Source organism: Vicugna pacos, chromosome 21, assembly GCF_048564905.1.
Source record: "Vicugna pacos chromosome 21, VicPac4, whole genome shotgun sequence".
In the NCBI taxonomy this organism is placed as follows: Eukaryota; Metazoa; Chordata; class Mammalia; order Artiodactyla; family Camelidae; genus Vicugna; species Vicugna pacos.
This window is the reverse complement of record NC_133007.1, coordinates 31,591,833-31,606,077: the sequence shown is the minus strand read 5'-3', so window position 1 is coordinate 31,606,077 and position 14,245 is coordinate 31,591,833. Positions and strand designations below refer to the sequence as shown.

Genomic DNA, 14,245 nt, shown 5'->3' with positions numbered 1-14,245 from the left:
AATATTTTTTGTTGAAAATTGGAATACAGGCAATGTACATTCTGTTTGTTTTTAAATTGATTCAGCAAATACCATTTGAGAACAGGGTCCACTACTAACTAAGTACTCTTTTCCTCTGTCACACGGGTACACACCCATGTCCCCTGCCTGTCCTGTGCCTCAGCAGCGAGCCACTGTCGTGCCACAGCCATGCGTCCGAAAGTCACCTCCGTACATGGAATAACACATCTAAAACCTCTCCACAGTGTAGCTTGCATTTTGGTTATAACGTGAAGGATATCGTCCGGTAGGAGATCCAGTTGATGGCTCCAGTTTGAGAAGCTGAGGGGTGTGTGAGGAGGCCCGTCCTCTAGGCTGGGAGGCATTGGAGAACTGCCCAGAGCGTTTCCAGGGTCACTGGTCCTCCCCAACTCCCTTCTTCCCCTGCACCACTGGGAGCGCCCCCTTTCCCCCTGGTGCCGACCCCCTCGTCCTGGAAAACAGCGGTTTCTCCAGACTCGCTGATGCTGGCGGGCCGGGTGTCGGCAGGGGCTGCTGCTCACCTGGCTTCGGCTTCTCTGCCCTTCCCAGGTATCTGGTTTGGTGTTTTCCAGTAATGTTCAACACTTCTTGTCCCTCGTCTCTTCAGGTACTTGTTCTGCCCCAGTTCCTGTCCTCGCGGACCTCGAGTGGCGTGCCTTGACTTTGAGGCTGGCCACAGCTCGCGGCCGCTCACTTTGTCTGTCTGACTCTGGCCGTTTGTTTGGGTGATTTCTCTCACTGCCCCGTCGTCGGGTCCACCTGTGCGCCCTCAGCTCTGCCCAGGGCGCTGATGGGCCTGCTGCCTTTGCTGAAGTCTTCTCCGGTGCCACAGCCTTTTGGGTTCTTGTTCTTTAGTTTTTCCCAGGTTTCCCATTTGATGTGGCTTCTGATAAAGTTTCTGTGTCTCTGCCGAAAGTTCCATTTGGTTCACGAATGTTGTTCTTTGTTTTATTTTGTTTTATTTTACTTTATTTGTTTTTACTAAATCCTTTAGTACGTTAAGCATAGTTGTTTTCAAGTTCCTGTCTGATAGTTCCAACATCTGGGTCGTATCTGAGCCTGGTTCCGATGATCACCTTGACAGCGGGTTTTGTTCCCTGCTTTTTTTTTTTGGTTTGTGATTTTTGACCGAATGTTAGATATGGTGTTCAGACACTGGACTAGAAGTGGGCCCGTTACTGCATCCGTCAGAGCACTGCGGGGCCGCGGGATGAGCTCAACAGCAGCGGAGCTGGGCTTGGGTTTGCCGCTGCACTGCAGGCATCCGGTTCTCCCGGGGAAGGTCTGCTGCTGCCCTTAACCTCAAGTGGGGCCTGGAGGGGTCCCACTTCTCCTGTGGCACAGAGTGGTCTCCCTGCTCCGTTGACCACTCCTTCCCCGGGGGAGGCTGCAGGGCTGGTGGTGGGTTTGCGGTGGGCGTGGGCAGGATTCTGCCCATTTCTGGTCCAGCCGTGGCTCCAGACACAGGGTCTTCGGGGGCCTTCTCAGTGTCCCTGCCCCTTCCTTCCCCAGCAGCGGCTGACCCTGTTTTGTCCTGGTGCGGGATCCCCAGCCCAGGAAGGCTTCCTGCCCCGTCCTGAGGGTCACAGGGGTTTCGCTTTTACCTTTCCCGAGAAGCAGGGCATCTCTGCCTGTAGGAAGATGTCCTAGGAAGATGTTCTCCTCCTCCCCCAGAGGCAGGAGAGGCCTCTGCCTCATCCCTGGAAACTTGGGGTTTTGTTGGGCTCTGGGAGCAGGAGCAATCTTGTCCCCCCCATAGTGGCTTCAGGGCTTTGGGCTCAGATTGAGAGCAGGCTGCAGGGAAAGGCGTGGGGTTTCCCACCTGGCCCCCAGAGGCAGCCGGCCTGCACCTGGGCTGCCTGTGGCGGCGCTCAGCAGTCTCCGCTGGCAGGAGGGAGCTGGCATGAGGGCGCATCCCCGTGTCGGGGTCCCGGCTGACTGCTGTCTGACCCACACTCCGCCGACCTCTTCCTGCTCGTGTGGCAGCCACCTCTTCTAGTCTCTGCTGCGGCTGAGACGGAGCTTGGGTCCTGCCCCTCCTCGGGGGGGGGGTGGCCTTGCCTCTCCACTCGGGGACGGACTTAAGAGGAGGCACAGCTGTGTGGGGTGCCGGGCTGCTGCTGCTTTTCTAGTGGGGGTTTTGGGGACTGAACCCAGGACCTCATGCACGCTAAGCACGCGCTCTGCCCCTGAGCTCTGCCCCCACCCCAGCTGCTGCTTAATGTTGCAGTGGGAGCATGATGTTCTTCTGTGGCTTTGTACGTCCCAAATGGACGCAGAACCCCACGTAGTTCGCAGAGCGGTCTGCTTAGTCACACTGGCGACGGCACCGTCTTGTAGCTGCCCACGTTTCTCTCAGGGTGAGGAGGCCTGGCTCACGTAAGGTGGATTCTGATGTCCACGTGCCTTTTCATCTCTTTCAGTTATCTCAGCTGTATCCCGAAGAAAATCTGGAGAAATTCATTCCTTGCTTAGCTGGCCCAGATTCGTTTTATGTAGAGCGAAACCACATGGATCTGGAAGCGGACCTGAGGTAATGCTCCTCACCCGCCCAGGTGACTGACGGCCGCCTGCGGGGCCGGGGCCAGGCGGGGCCAGGCGTGACTGCCGGTCATCTGAGGTGCTCCCTTGGTGACGCGTGGCTCTGGCTGGTTTGTGTCTCCTCTTTGCCTCTAGAGATTTTCATCAGTTGTGGAGAATTGGAGGATCTTAAAGACCTGGCCATGATTTTGAGGATATAAGTAAAGGAATTTCAAAGTACATGCCACCGTTTAATGTAGTTTTGACAGACTTAATGAAATAAAATCTGATCACTGTTTCTGTCATACAGTTAGTTGAAAGGTGAGACTGTTCCAGGTTAAACCTAGGACCTAATTAAAAAGTCTCCCTGGCCAAGTATCTCTGGACCCTTGACTGTGTCCTGACACACTGGTTGTGTAAATGTGCTAGGAGGGGCAGGCCTGCCCTGGGGCCCGGACCCAGGACTCGGGACCCAGGACCGACGTCTGAGTGCAGCGTGGTGACTGACAGCGGTGATTATGCTGGCTCACGACAGCTCGTGGCCACGTCGTGGGCCCTGAGAACTCGGTTCACACAGGGCAGTACGGTGTAAAGGAGGACAATTAGATTGAAGCAAAGCAGGCAGAGTACAGGTTAAGGCACTTCTGTTTAATTCTCTCTGATACATATTTTTCTTAATCAAAAATTAAAATTTCTCTCCCAACTAGTTTTTGGAAATACATTTTAATGCTGATAAAAGCACTTTGTTTAATTTTTAGGTATTTGGCTTCCTTACCTTCTCACATATTAAAAAATGACCATGTTAAGAAGTTTTTCAGCACTTCATCTCCCACCCAACAGCTTCAAAGTCCAAGTGAGTTTGTAAAATTTGAGTAAATAAAAACAGAAGCATTTTTATTGTCTGTAAACTTCATGATGTTTATTTTAATTTATAGGTCCTGGCAACCCTTCCCTTTCTAAAGTCGGTACCATGATGGGCGTGTCTGGAAGGTGAGACTTCCACCCTGTAACCAGCAAACACGTTTCAGATCAGCATTGTTGACAGAGGTTATTTTCCATTGTGTGTAAATAATCGTTCTTAGAGTTAAGCCATTTCTGGCCTTAGTCTTGAATCATTGTGAGAGAATTAGATAGAGGTAGTCCACTTTTTGATTCCTCCAAAAAACAAAAAAACAAAAACAAAAGTAGTTCTCTGCATGCCTGGAATTGGAATTCCCCAGGACTCTTATTGCAGATGCCAGTTTCTGGGCCCTGCACATTCTAGGAAGCCAGAATTTCTGAAAATCTTCACTTTTAAAAGCTCCTGGCATAGGGGAGGATATAGCTCAAGTGGTAGAGCAGATGCTTAGCATGTACGAGGTCCTGGGTTCAATCCCTGGTACCTCCTCCAAAAATAAATAAGTAAACCTAATTACCTCCCCCATTAAAAAAGAGAAAATAAAAGCTCCTTGAGGAGCAATTAAGCCCATAAAGGGCCAGAGTTGCTGCTGTAGGGATCCTCCACCAGCGCCAGCCTGGCAGTGATGGAGGTAGCTCAGGTGACAGGCAGAGTGCCTGTCCCGACCGACAGCTGAGATTAGAATGGGCTCACATGACAGCCGGCGCACGCACGCTCACACACACACACCCCCCGTATGAGGTCTTTGAAAGTGCTGACTGTCTTCTTCACCCGCTGCCTGGTGTGTAAGCACGGAGGAAATACGTGGGCTTGCAGTGTACTGTGGGAGGGGCACGGGCAGACAGTGGAGCTTTTGCTCCTTCCAACCTTCTAGGATTTACTTTTTAAAAAACAATTAATTTGAATATTAAAGTTCTTGGAGTCAGTGTTGATATGTGATTGTCCATATCATCCTGTGATAGGACTCACAGAAAGTGACCAGGCAGCTCAGCCAGAGTCTGGTTGACACACTCGTGTCCGTGCACATACATGCACACACATATCCTCAAGCACAGTGGGTAGGTGGGTGCACACAGACGAACAAGCACGCACATGCACATGCCTCCCAACGGGAAGCTCGGGCTGGCAGGTGCTGGGGAGAGGCAGCAGCTGGGTCGAGGGCTCTGACGTCAGCGGCGGACACCAGCACAGACACAGGGCTGCCCCCCGGCAGGGGCAGACTCGTGGTGTCCCCAGGGGAGGCTCTGGTCCTGTGAAGACAACCTGTCCGCTGTTCCTGCAGGCCCGTGTGTGGAGTGGCCGGCATCCCGTCCTCTCAGGGCGGTGCCCAGCACCACATGCAGCACCCGGCCAGCTCGGCCGCCCTGCCCCACTGCTCGCATGCAGGGGGCGCGGGCTCAGCCCTGGCCTACCGGGCCCAGATGGACACCTCGCCCGCCATCCTCATGCCTTCCGGCCTGCAGGCCCCTCAGACCCAGGAGCAAAATGGGATTTTAGATTGGCTACGGAAGCTGCGTTTGCACAAGTACTACCCCGTCTTTAAGCAGCTCACAATGGAGAAGGTATGCTGGTCACTGCTCGTTTCTCCTGTAACCGGTCTTTCTTCGGACCTTGTTTCTAGCAGAACTGAGTCGGGTTTCTGAAATGTGTATGCTGTGGAGATCATGTCCTGGTGTGTGACACTGGCAGGTGCGGGCCCCAGGTCCCGGGAGTGCATGGAGGTGTTTGGGGATTTGAATTTGAAGGCTGCCTACAGCTGAAGCAAACACTGGAGCACAGTTGTAAACAGCTTTTTAAAGACAGTTTGGGGTCTTCACAAATTAGATACTCCGTGTGACCTGAAGGATGCGGTGTCCCCAGCAGCCCTACCGCAGGCAGAAGCACTGAGCTCTGGAGCCCAGGCCCCTTTCTGTGGTGCCCCTCAGTGCAGGCCAGTGCGTGCGCTGGAGCTCAGCTCAGGAAGCCGACTTTACAGGAGCCCCTCATGCTTTGATCCAAGGAGGTGGCTGGCTGGTGCTTTTTCTTCAGTTAGGGTCATAGAGCTAAAAAAAAAATAGGTGAATTTGATGGTTTTCAAGAGATCCTACATAGAAATTATGTTCTATAATGGAGAGTTTTGATGAGGAGCATTTTTTTCATTGTTTAAAAAGTTTTGAAATAGCTGAAGTCTCACTGTCAGTGATGAAAGTAAATTAGACCTGTACCTGGTATCTGAACTCTGAGCGCCCCCTGCTGGATAAAGTGACTTGGTGGCTTTTATCTTTGTAATATTTTGTCCAAAAATCTGGAGTGTCTAGAAATCAAGCTTTTACTGCATAATAAAAAACAAATTTTAAGTGTATTTGCAACACTCTTAGCTTAGGACTTGTAAATCTTAAAACCAACAGATTTTACTAACCTTGGTTGTGATAAGTTTAAAAAGTTTTAGTCTAACGTACGAGTTGAAATGGCTAAAATCACAGACCATGTCTAAGAACCAGGTACCATCTTCTTGCTAAGTATAAGGCCAGTGGGTTAGGTGGCCATTCCAGTCAGATGGCATCTACTTTTCTGGGTCATTTGCTACCCAACAGTTTCTGTTGTCCCTAAAATGACTGTGATTTCAAGAAGAAAGAGCCATTAAAAGAAGATTCTGTTCCCGTCTGTGGGAGGACAAATGGTGTGTGTTTGATGGGGGAGCCCTGGGGTGGGGGGACACGTCCACAAGCTGCATCTCTGCAGCAGTCGAGGCTGTAGGACAGCGTCTTTAGTCACCGGCCCGCACAGTACGGCCCTCTGAGGGGATGGGTCTTCACCAAGCCGTTGCTCAGATGCAGGCTCCGTGCACACAGCCTGGGACCCTTAGACGCAAAGTGAGTGTCTTGTGTTTTGAACCATGGACACCAAATCATTTAGCGAGTGAATGTTTTAGTGTTCCCTGGCCTTCTGTTGTCTAGGTAAGGCTCGATCTGTTCACATGTCCTAGAGGTAGAATACATTTATTAAATTAAGCTACAGATTCTTTGTTTTCAGAATCCTAATTCATTCTTACTAACTTTATAATTTGTTTCCTCTGTGTAAGTTTCTAAGCCTTACGGAAGAAGATCTAAATAAATTTGAATCCCTCACCATGGGAGCAAAGAAAAAACTCAAGACCCAACTGGAGCTGGAGAAGTGAGTGTGAGATCGTGTGTGAGACGGGCGTCTGTCTGTCTCAGCGTCAACACGTGGGGCGGGCGCTGGGGCTTAGGAACTCTCAGTGACTGGGTTACTTTTGATAGCTTATCGAACCTTAATTAATGCTTTAAAAATGCTACAAATGCGGCTTGGTTTGCTAGGAAAGGCCCTTGATAGAGAATCTAAGTCAGAATGCGTTATCTTCCACCCTGGAGATTATTTTGGTGGAAATCTCCTTTTTATGGAATATGTGTACTTAAGCAGAGTTTGTGGAACACTGAAAGGTTCTTCAGTGGAAGTGAACACTCGCGTACTGCTATGCTTGCTTGTTGCACAGGGAGAAGTCAGAGAAACGGTGCCTGAACCCCTCGGCTCCACCCCCAGCCAGCGGCGGTGGAGTGGCCCGCGTCCCCCCCACCAGCCACGTGGGGCCGGTGCAGACCGTGCGAAGCAACCATGCTGCAGGTGGGTGGGCCGGGCGCCTGGGCCCGCCGTCCTGCTGATGAGCGTCAGACCTGCCCTATTTCCAGTTCCATTTTCTAGTATTTACAGTTACTTTTCATTATTTTAGCTTTTGTAGCTTCTACCATTGGAAAACAGAAGGGATATATGGGTTAGAAGCTGGAGACTGGTACTCGCCTGAGGTTGTCTGGGCAAAAGATAGATCTAGAAACGACTATGTTGAAAGCAAAGCAGCAGGAAGTACAGGAAATGGATGAAAATCTCAGCCCCCAGAGGCATGTGCAGGGAGGTCATTTGAGGTCATTGCCTTGCAGGCGGGTCCATCTGGAGGTCCTTACTGCCTTCCTCCTCGCCTCAGGAAGAGGTGGCGTGGACAGCTGTTTTCCTTATGCCCTAGAAATACCACAAGTGACAGTAAACTGGCAAGAAAAATATGTCAGCATAGCTTTTCAGTGGTTATTTGACTGAAAAGGTCTTAAGTCCTTGGGCCTCAGAGAACGGGGGTCTCCAAGCTGCTTTTGTAGCGCCTCGCTGCCCTGGGAGCCCTTCCTTCTTATCCTGCAGCGATTGCTGGGGAGGCCGAGAGCACACCATGGTGCACCTGCCGCAGGGCCAGCCTTGCAAGCCTCGGCCCTGTGTGAGTCAGGGCAGGGTCGCCCTGCCTCCTCGGGTGGCTGTGAAAATGAGGGCGAAAGGTGTGCCTGGAGGGGGTGGGGAAGGTACAGTCAATGCTGCCTGCATGGCCCCCTCCACGTCCTGAGGCGCCTGGACTTGGGCGCCACCTTTGGACTGTCACCTGTCCCTTCTCGCAGCACTGCGGGTGGAAGTGGAGCAGCCCCCTCACCCGACGGCCCGGGAAGGCAGCTCCTCGGAGTGCTCCAGCTCCTCACCCAGCCCGATGGGGGTGCAGGCCCGGGAAGAGAGCTCGGACAGCGCAGAGGAGAACGACCGACGTAAGGATGCCCACGCGGCCTGCCTGTGTGGCCCGGCCCGGTGAGCCGGGCAGTGTGCTGACGCCCTGTTTCCGACTCTAGGTGTGGAGATCCACTTGGAGGGCCCGGACAAGGAGAAGCCCGTGATGCTTCTGAACCATTTCACGTCCAGCTCCGCCAGGCCCACGGCCCAGGTTCTCCCCGTGCAGAACGAGGCAGGGTCCAGTCCATCAGGCCACCACCCGCTGCCTCCCCAGATGATGCCCGCAGCCTCGCACATTGCGCCCATCCGGATGCTGAACTCCGTGCACAAGGCGGAGAGAGGGGGCGCTGACATGAAGCTGCTCTCGTCCTCTGTGCACTCACTGCTGTCTCTCGAGGAGCGGAATAAAGTCTCTGGACCAAGAAGCGGCGTCAAGGTGGACAAGGGCTTCGGCAGTGCCATGGTGGATGTGCTGCCCACGCCCGCCCCGCATCAGCCTGTGCAGGTCCTCCCTGGACTTGCCGAGAGCAGCTCTGTGTCACCCACCGTCTCCTTTGGTCCCCGCACCAAAGTTGTCCACGCGTCCGCGCTCGACAGGGTGATGAAGCCGGCGCCACAGCCGGCACTGGTGGTGGAGACCAGCAGCGCCGCCACGGGCACGCCGAGCACCGTCTTCCACGTGGCCCGGCCGCCCATCAAACTTCTGGTGTCTTCATCTGTCCCTGCGGATTCCGCCATTTCCGGGCAAACCTCTTGTTCTAATAACGTGCAAATAAGTGTGCCCCCGGCAATAATCAACCCCCGGACTGCCCTGTACACAGCCAGCACCAAAGCTGCCTTCTCTGCGGTGAGCAGTGTGCCCGTGGGCCCCCTGCAGGGCAGCTTCTGTGCGAACAGCAACACTGCCGCCTCCAGCAGCCACCCTTCCACGTCCTTCGCAAACATGGCCCCCGGGCCTAGCTGCCCGGCCCCCAGCTCCAGCCCCGCGCTCTCCTCTGTCCCCGAGAGCAGCTTCTACAGCAGCAGCAGCGGCGGTGGGGGCGGCGGCGGCGGTGGCGGCTCCCCCGGGAACATCCCTGCCTCGGCCCAGAACCACCACCACCACCACCACCATCAGCAGCAGCCAGCGCCCCAGCAGCCCGCGCCCGCCCCGCCGCCCGGCTGCGTCGTCTGCACGTCGTGCGGCTGCAGCGGGAGCTGCGGCTCTAGCGGCCTGACCGTCAGCTACGCCAACTACTTCCAGCACCCGTTCTCGGGCCCGTCCGTCTTCCCCTTCCCGTTCCTGCCTTTCAGCCCCGTGTGCGGCAGCGGCTACGTGGGCGCCCAGCAGTATGGCAGCGGCGCCTTCCCGGTTGTGCACTCGCCCTACGGCAGCGGCGTGGGCCCTGAGCCTGTGCTGGGCGGCCAGTCTGCCTTCGCCGTCCCGCCCGTGCAGAACTTCATGGCGGGGGCGGCAGGTGTCTACCAGGCCCAGGGGTTGGTGGGCAGTAGCAATGGTTCCAGTCACAAAAAGAGCGGGAACCTCTCGTGTTACAACTGTGGGGCCACCGGTCACCGCGCTCAGGACTGCAAGCAGCCGTCCATGGACTTCAATCGGCAAGGTAAAGGCTCCCGAGGCTAGCAGTGCGGCGCGCCCGAGGAGAGGGCAGACAGGGCTATCCTTTACTGAAAGTGGTAGTCAGCTTTCTTGTTTCTAAAGCAAACAGTGATTTTTCACATGCTCTCTGCAAAAGCATGAAATTGTCGATAGGCTGTGCAGCCCCGACGGGGCTGCTTTGGTTCCGAGACTGTCTTTACGACCTCCGCCTGCTCCCCGTTCTGGAGCGCGGCCAGCTGGCTGCGGAGGCGCCACGTGACTGGGGAGCAAGTGTGGGTGATTTACTGCCATCGCCAGCGTTTACCTGAGAACCGAGGGCGTGGCACGTGAGTTCAGAGGCTGCAGAGGGAACTCGCTCTCCCTGCTTCTGTCCCCGCCGTCCAGGGCGGCTGTGGCTGTGGCTGCTTGGTGTCCTCGCTCCCTGGGCTGCATCTTCTTTCTTGCCCCTTTCCTCCTCTCTGTCTCCTTCAGTCAGATTCCAGTGTGTGTCTGCTGTGGTGACTACACCAGGTTTGTTCTTGCTGCCTGTCTTGGGAAGATGAAGCTGGCATTGGACAGGCTGGTTCCAGCCTGTGACTGCTCGCTGCAACCGTGGAGAGTCAGTCACTCGCTTTCTGGAGACTTGAGGGTTGCTCCAGACCTGCCTGTGCCCCTTAGTCACCTGGAGAGCTTCACAGACAAACAGGCAGCAGGTGGGGTGACTATGGGCTGTGGCCACCCCTGCTGATAGAGCTGTGCTGCGTCTCCTGACGCGGTGAGCCCAGGGCCCCGGACCCCGTGGTGGTGGCCAGGCCTCCTTGCCCTTGTCCTGGGGAAGGGGGCTGCGTGCCGTCTGAGCTCCCAAAGAGTGAAGAAATGGAGTGGGAACTCTTCAGTCATTTCACTCCTTGTCTGATTTGATAAACTTAAAAAATATTGTCCAGTTTGGGGTTGGGGGAGGGAAGTTGGGTGTGGTTAGAGCAGGTGGTCTAGATTTCCGGACCCAGTGTCTTGACCAGTGTCTCTGGAAATAACTTTGGACAGTTCATGGCAGTAATTCTAGTGATTCAAATTTGATCTCTTTTTTCTCCCCCCTCTCCAGGTACTTTTAGGTTGAAATATGCCCCTCCAGCAGAGAGTCTGGACTCCACAGACTGATATTTTTCTCTGGCAGCAGAACACTATTAAGCCATGGAGACCTAAGGAAAATTAAATACAAAACTGAGAAGTCTAGTTGCTATCGAGCTTAATATTTTTAATCCAAAGGTGCTTTACTTTTACTAGACTGGATAGAAAACCTAGTGTAGGAATGCATCAAACTCAGTTTTATTGCCAAATCCTAGATGGGAGCTTGATGTCAGGACTGGCCTAGTGGGTGTCTCCACTGTGGGTGAGAATTGGCCACCTCCACTCTTGGTCGCAATGCAGAGACCTCCCGTCCCCCGAAGAGCATTGCCAGGATTGGTCCTTCTAGGCTCACACGTAATTCCAGGGCAGCTACGTGAGGCTGGAATCGAGAGCTGCAGGCCGGAGTTTTCCAGGTGGAGTTCCAGCAGTCGGACTCTTGACACCCCTGGTGAGGGAAAATGTCACCTTTGTTCTGTTCTGTTCTGTTCCGTTTCGTTCCTAAAGTGGTTAGGCACTAATCTCTGGGCTTCTTAAGGACTGCACTTGCGAAGAATGTAAACTGATGTCAATCTCTGCAGCTCTGGGAGACAGACTCCCTGAGACCAGTCAGTGCAAGACACTCAGAATCCGTTTTTAAAGAGTTGGCACCAGCAGGCTACATGAGTTAGTACACAACAGAGATTTTAGTATTTCCTTCCCTCCTTAAAACACTTGTAGCAGTTTCAGGTTTTCAATTTTTTTTCTGCAGGTAAATTTATTAAACTATGTTATTAGATAGAAATAGTTACTCGCAACAACTTAATTTCTAAGGGTCCAAGTCCCAGAGAATCCCTAGTTGTCAAGGCTTTGAGGACACCTTCCTCCCCAGCCCTGCAGAGCTTTGAGCCCTGTCGTCTTCCACACAGAGGAGCTCGGGCAGAGACATAGCAGCACAGCCTCGTGAGTGGCTCTGGTGGATGCCGCACGCCCTTAGCCCAGTGGTGAGTTCTTTTATCTCCCATGGACTCCCCGAGGACCCCAAGGCTTACTGCTAACGGATTCACACTCGAGACAGACATTTCAACAACAATTAATACAGTCCTATAATTTATGAGCAAAAGATTTGAAATTTTCTCCTGTCAACTTCTTTTGTATTAGACTGTGTATCAATAGGTAGTTCTGTTAAAAATTACCTGGAAAACTACAATAGAAAGTGGTAAGACTCTGAAAGAGACCACACCGACAGGACAGAGCCACAGGATCTGCAGAAGTCTAGTTGTGTCAAGCCCACCACACAGCTCTCAGCTTCGTCCCACTGCAGTGAGAGCTTTTGGCCTGAAATTTAGGGACTTAAAGCTTCAAGGCGAAAGGGAATTTTCTGCTCAAATAATACTGTTTTAAATGCTACAGCTTTCCATATTAAAATAGTGATTGGTAAGGCCTTGCCCAGGGATTTTTCCAGTTGAATATTAAACAAAGAAAATCACAATACTCAGACCATTCTTGGAATGGGACAATCAGCCTCGTGCAAAATCGGTGTTAACTCACAAGAATGCGGTGGAATTTGAGGCGTTGTGACGTGAGCTCAGTTTCCTGGCTTCATGGGAACTAAAGCAGAAAGTTACTACATTTTTTTAATGAAAGGCTTTTAGTAGAGTTTTGTAGAGTTTTATTTTAGTAGTTTCATTTCTATGCAATGCAGAATTGACAGCCCTCTGTACTCTCTCTCCCTGGTACACAGTGTTACATATGGTTTTGAAGTAATGATGATGCTCACAGCAGCTTTTGGGGGGACTGTTACATTGATCTCTTAAATTATAAACACTACAAAATGTCAAGATAATGAGAACTGACACAACCTTGCCTTAAAGCGTACTAGACTGGAGCTTGTCGTGTTGTGTTTAAGGAAGACTTGGAGTGTTCATTGATGTTTACGATTTTAATATTTCTGAAGGCCATTACAGTGGCCTAGATATGTGCTGAAAGCCAAACTTTTAAAATTTTTGGTTTTTTTAAACAAAGAAATATTTTAAATAAATCCTATTTCAACACAGTGCAATTGTTGAAAACTGTCTCATAAAGAAAAAAAATCATATTTAGGTTTTTGGTTTTAGTGGTCAGTACTGGGGGATGAAAGTGTCTGCTGTTACCCTTCTAACTATTTTGATAAAAAAATATGAAAGAGGTTAGAGTCAAATACAACAAAAAATTAAAACAAACTTTGGTTTTAAGTATGACACTCAAGTTGAGGCCAGTAAGTTCAGACACTGTGACTGTGTTCCAGTCATCAGAGGTCTTGGAGAAGCTCCCAGCTGTCTGGGCCAGTGCGTGTGCAGAGTGATGCCTCCAGCGAGGCCATTCAGAGTCTGAGACAGGACACACGGCATTCAGCTGCCAATCCGTGAGACCTCTTCCCGAGTGAATCCCGTACTTGGGAACATTTGTTAGCAGTATTCTCTCTGATGAAATTCCTCTCCGAAAGCAACCAGTCAGTAAGCCTAAAGGTGATCTGGCATTTCCTTAGAGCACATCTTCATCAGCTAGAAACACAGGTCAGACTGACCCTTCCAGCTACTTACCCATCTTCTTGAAATTGTGGGCAGGTTCCAGGCGCTGTGGCAGCAGGTAGGTGTGGCACAGCCACTCCGCTCTGTGTAATTTGTCATATTTTAAAGTTTCTAGCCCCATTTTTCATCTCCAAGAATGGAGAGAGTGGAATGTGCAGATTGAAGTAGAATACAATGTTGGGATAAAACACTAATCTCTTTGTTTTTTAAGCAAAACATCCAGTTTTCTACCTTATTTTCTAATTTTTATTTCATGGTAACATTGAAAATCGGAAGGTGTATAAATGTTAAAACTTTTAATTGCTAAAGAGCACTGAGGAAATGGGAGCTAGCACGTAGAGAGAAAGCTATTTTCTGGAAAGCAGATACGCGATTGGGTATTTTAAAAACCAGCATCGCCTATAATCTCCAAAAAGCTACAGGAGTCAGCTTGTTAATATAGTAGTTAGTCGGTTCAGTATTTTAATTCACTATTTAGAACTCTAGGTCCTTTATCACCAGGAGTCCACACAGTCCGTTCACACTGCACAACGTGTACGGAGGCGCACCGTGGTGCAGTAACTGCCTGACGGCTGCAGCTCGTTCCTGTGGAGCCCAGGCTGGCGAGGCTTGCCTTTGTCCAGCCCCCCCAGTGTTGCCAGGGAGCACTCACCGAGCACGAGTCGGGTCACACCCTGCTCGCCCCCTGTCGTTTTGTCACTCTCCCTGCTTCTGTGATGGCTTACTTGATGCCTTGCTAGTTTTACGTACTGATAACCGATGGCGTTACACGTTGAAGAGTCTTAAAGGTTCTAAGGGAAACCGTGACCCTGCTCAGCTGGACCACCCATCCCGGTGGGGATGGGCCTGTGGGACCTGAGCAGGTTGGCCGTCCTTTCCAAAGTGCAGGTGACTCCCAAAGAATGAGGCAGGTGACACTTAAAGCCATAGGTTCTGAAGAGGCTTAATTACTGAAAAGTCCCGAGGTTCTGACTGAAAGTGAGTATCTTAATTCAACACTCGACACTGTGCTGGTTGAGCCCG

At 51.8% G+C, this 14,245-nt stretch overlaps 1 protein-coding gene across 1 annotated transcript in view; it reads left to right on the top strand.

The window, feature by feature from the left end:
* ZCCHC14 (zinc finger CCHC-type containing 14) overlaps positions 1-12,708 on the top strand; it is a 53,251-nt gene extending 40,543 nt beyond the window's left edge. Inside the window, exons 5-13 of the mRNA XM_006212414.4 lie at positions 2,445-2,554; positions 3,300-3,394; positions 3,477-3,531; positions 4,722-5,001; positions 6,501-6,592; positions 6,933-7,060; positions 7,870-8,010; positions 8,092-9,573; positions 10,651-12,708. Of these exons, the coding sequence (XP_006212476.2) occupies positions 2,445-2,554; positions 3,300-3,394; positions 3,477-3,531; positions 4,722-5,001; positions 6,501-6,592; positions 6,933-7,060; positions 7,870-8,010; positions 8,092-9,573; positions 10,651-10,706 (2,439 nt within the window). The 3' untranslated portion in view covers positions 10,707-12,708. The remainder of the gene's footprint in view (positions 1-2,444; positions 2,555-3,299; positions 3,395-3,476; positions 3,532-4,721; positions 5,002-6,500; positions 6,593-6,932; positions 7,061-7,869; positions 8,011-8,091; positions 9,574-10,650) is intronic.
* The last annotated feature ends 1,537 nt before the right edge of the window (positions 12,709-14,245 follow it).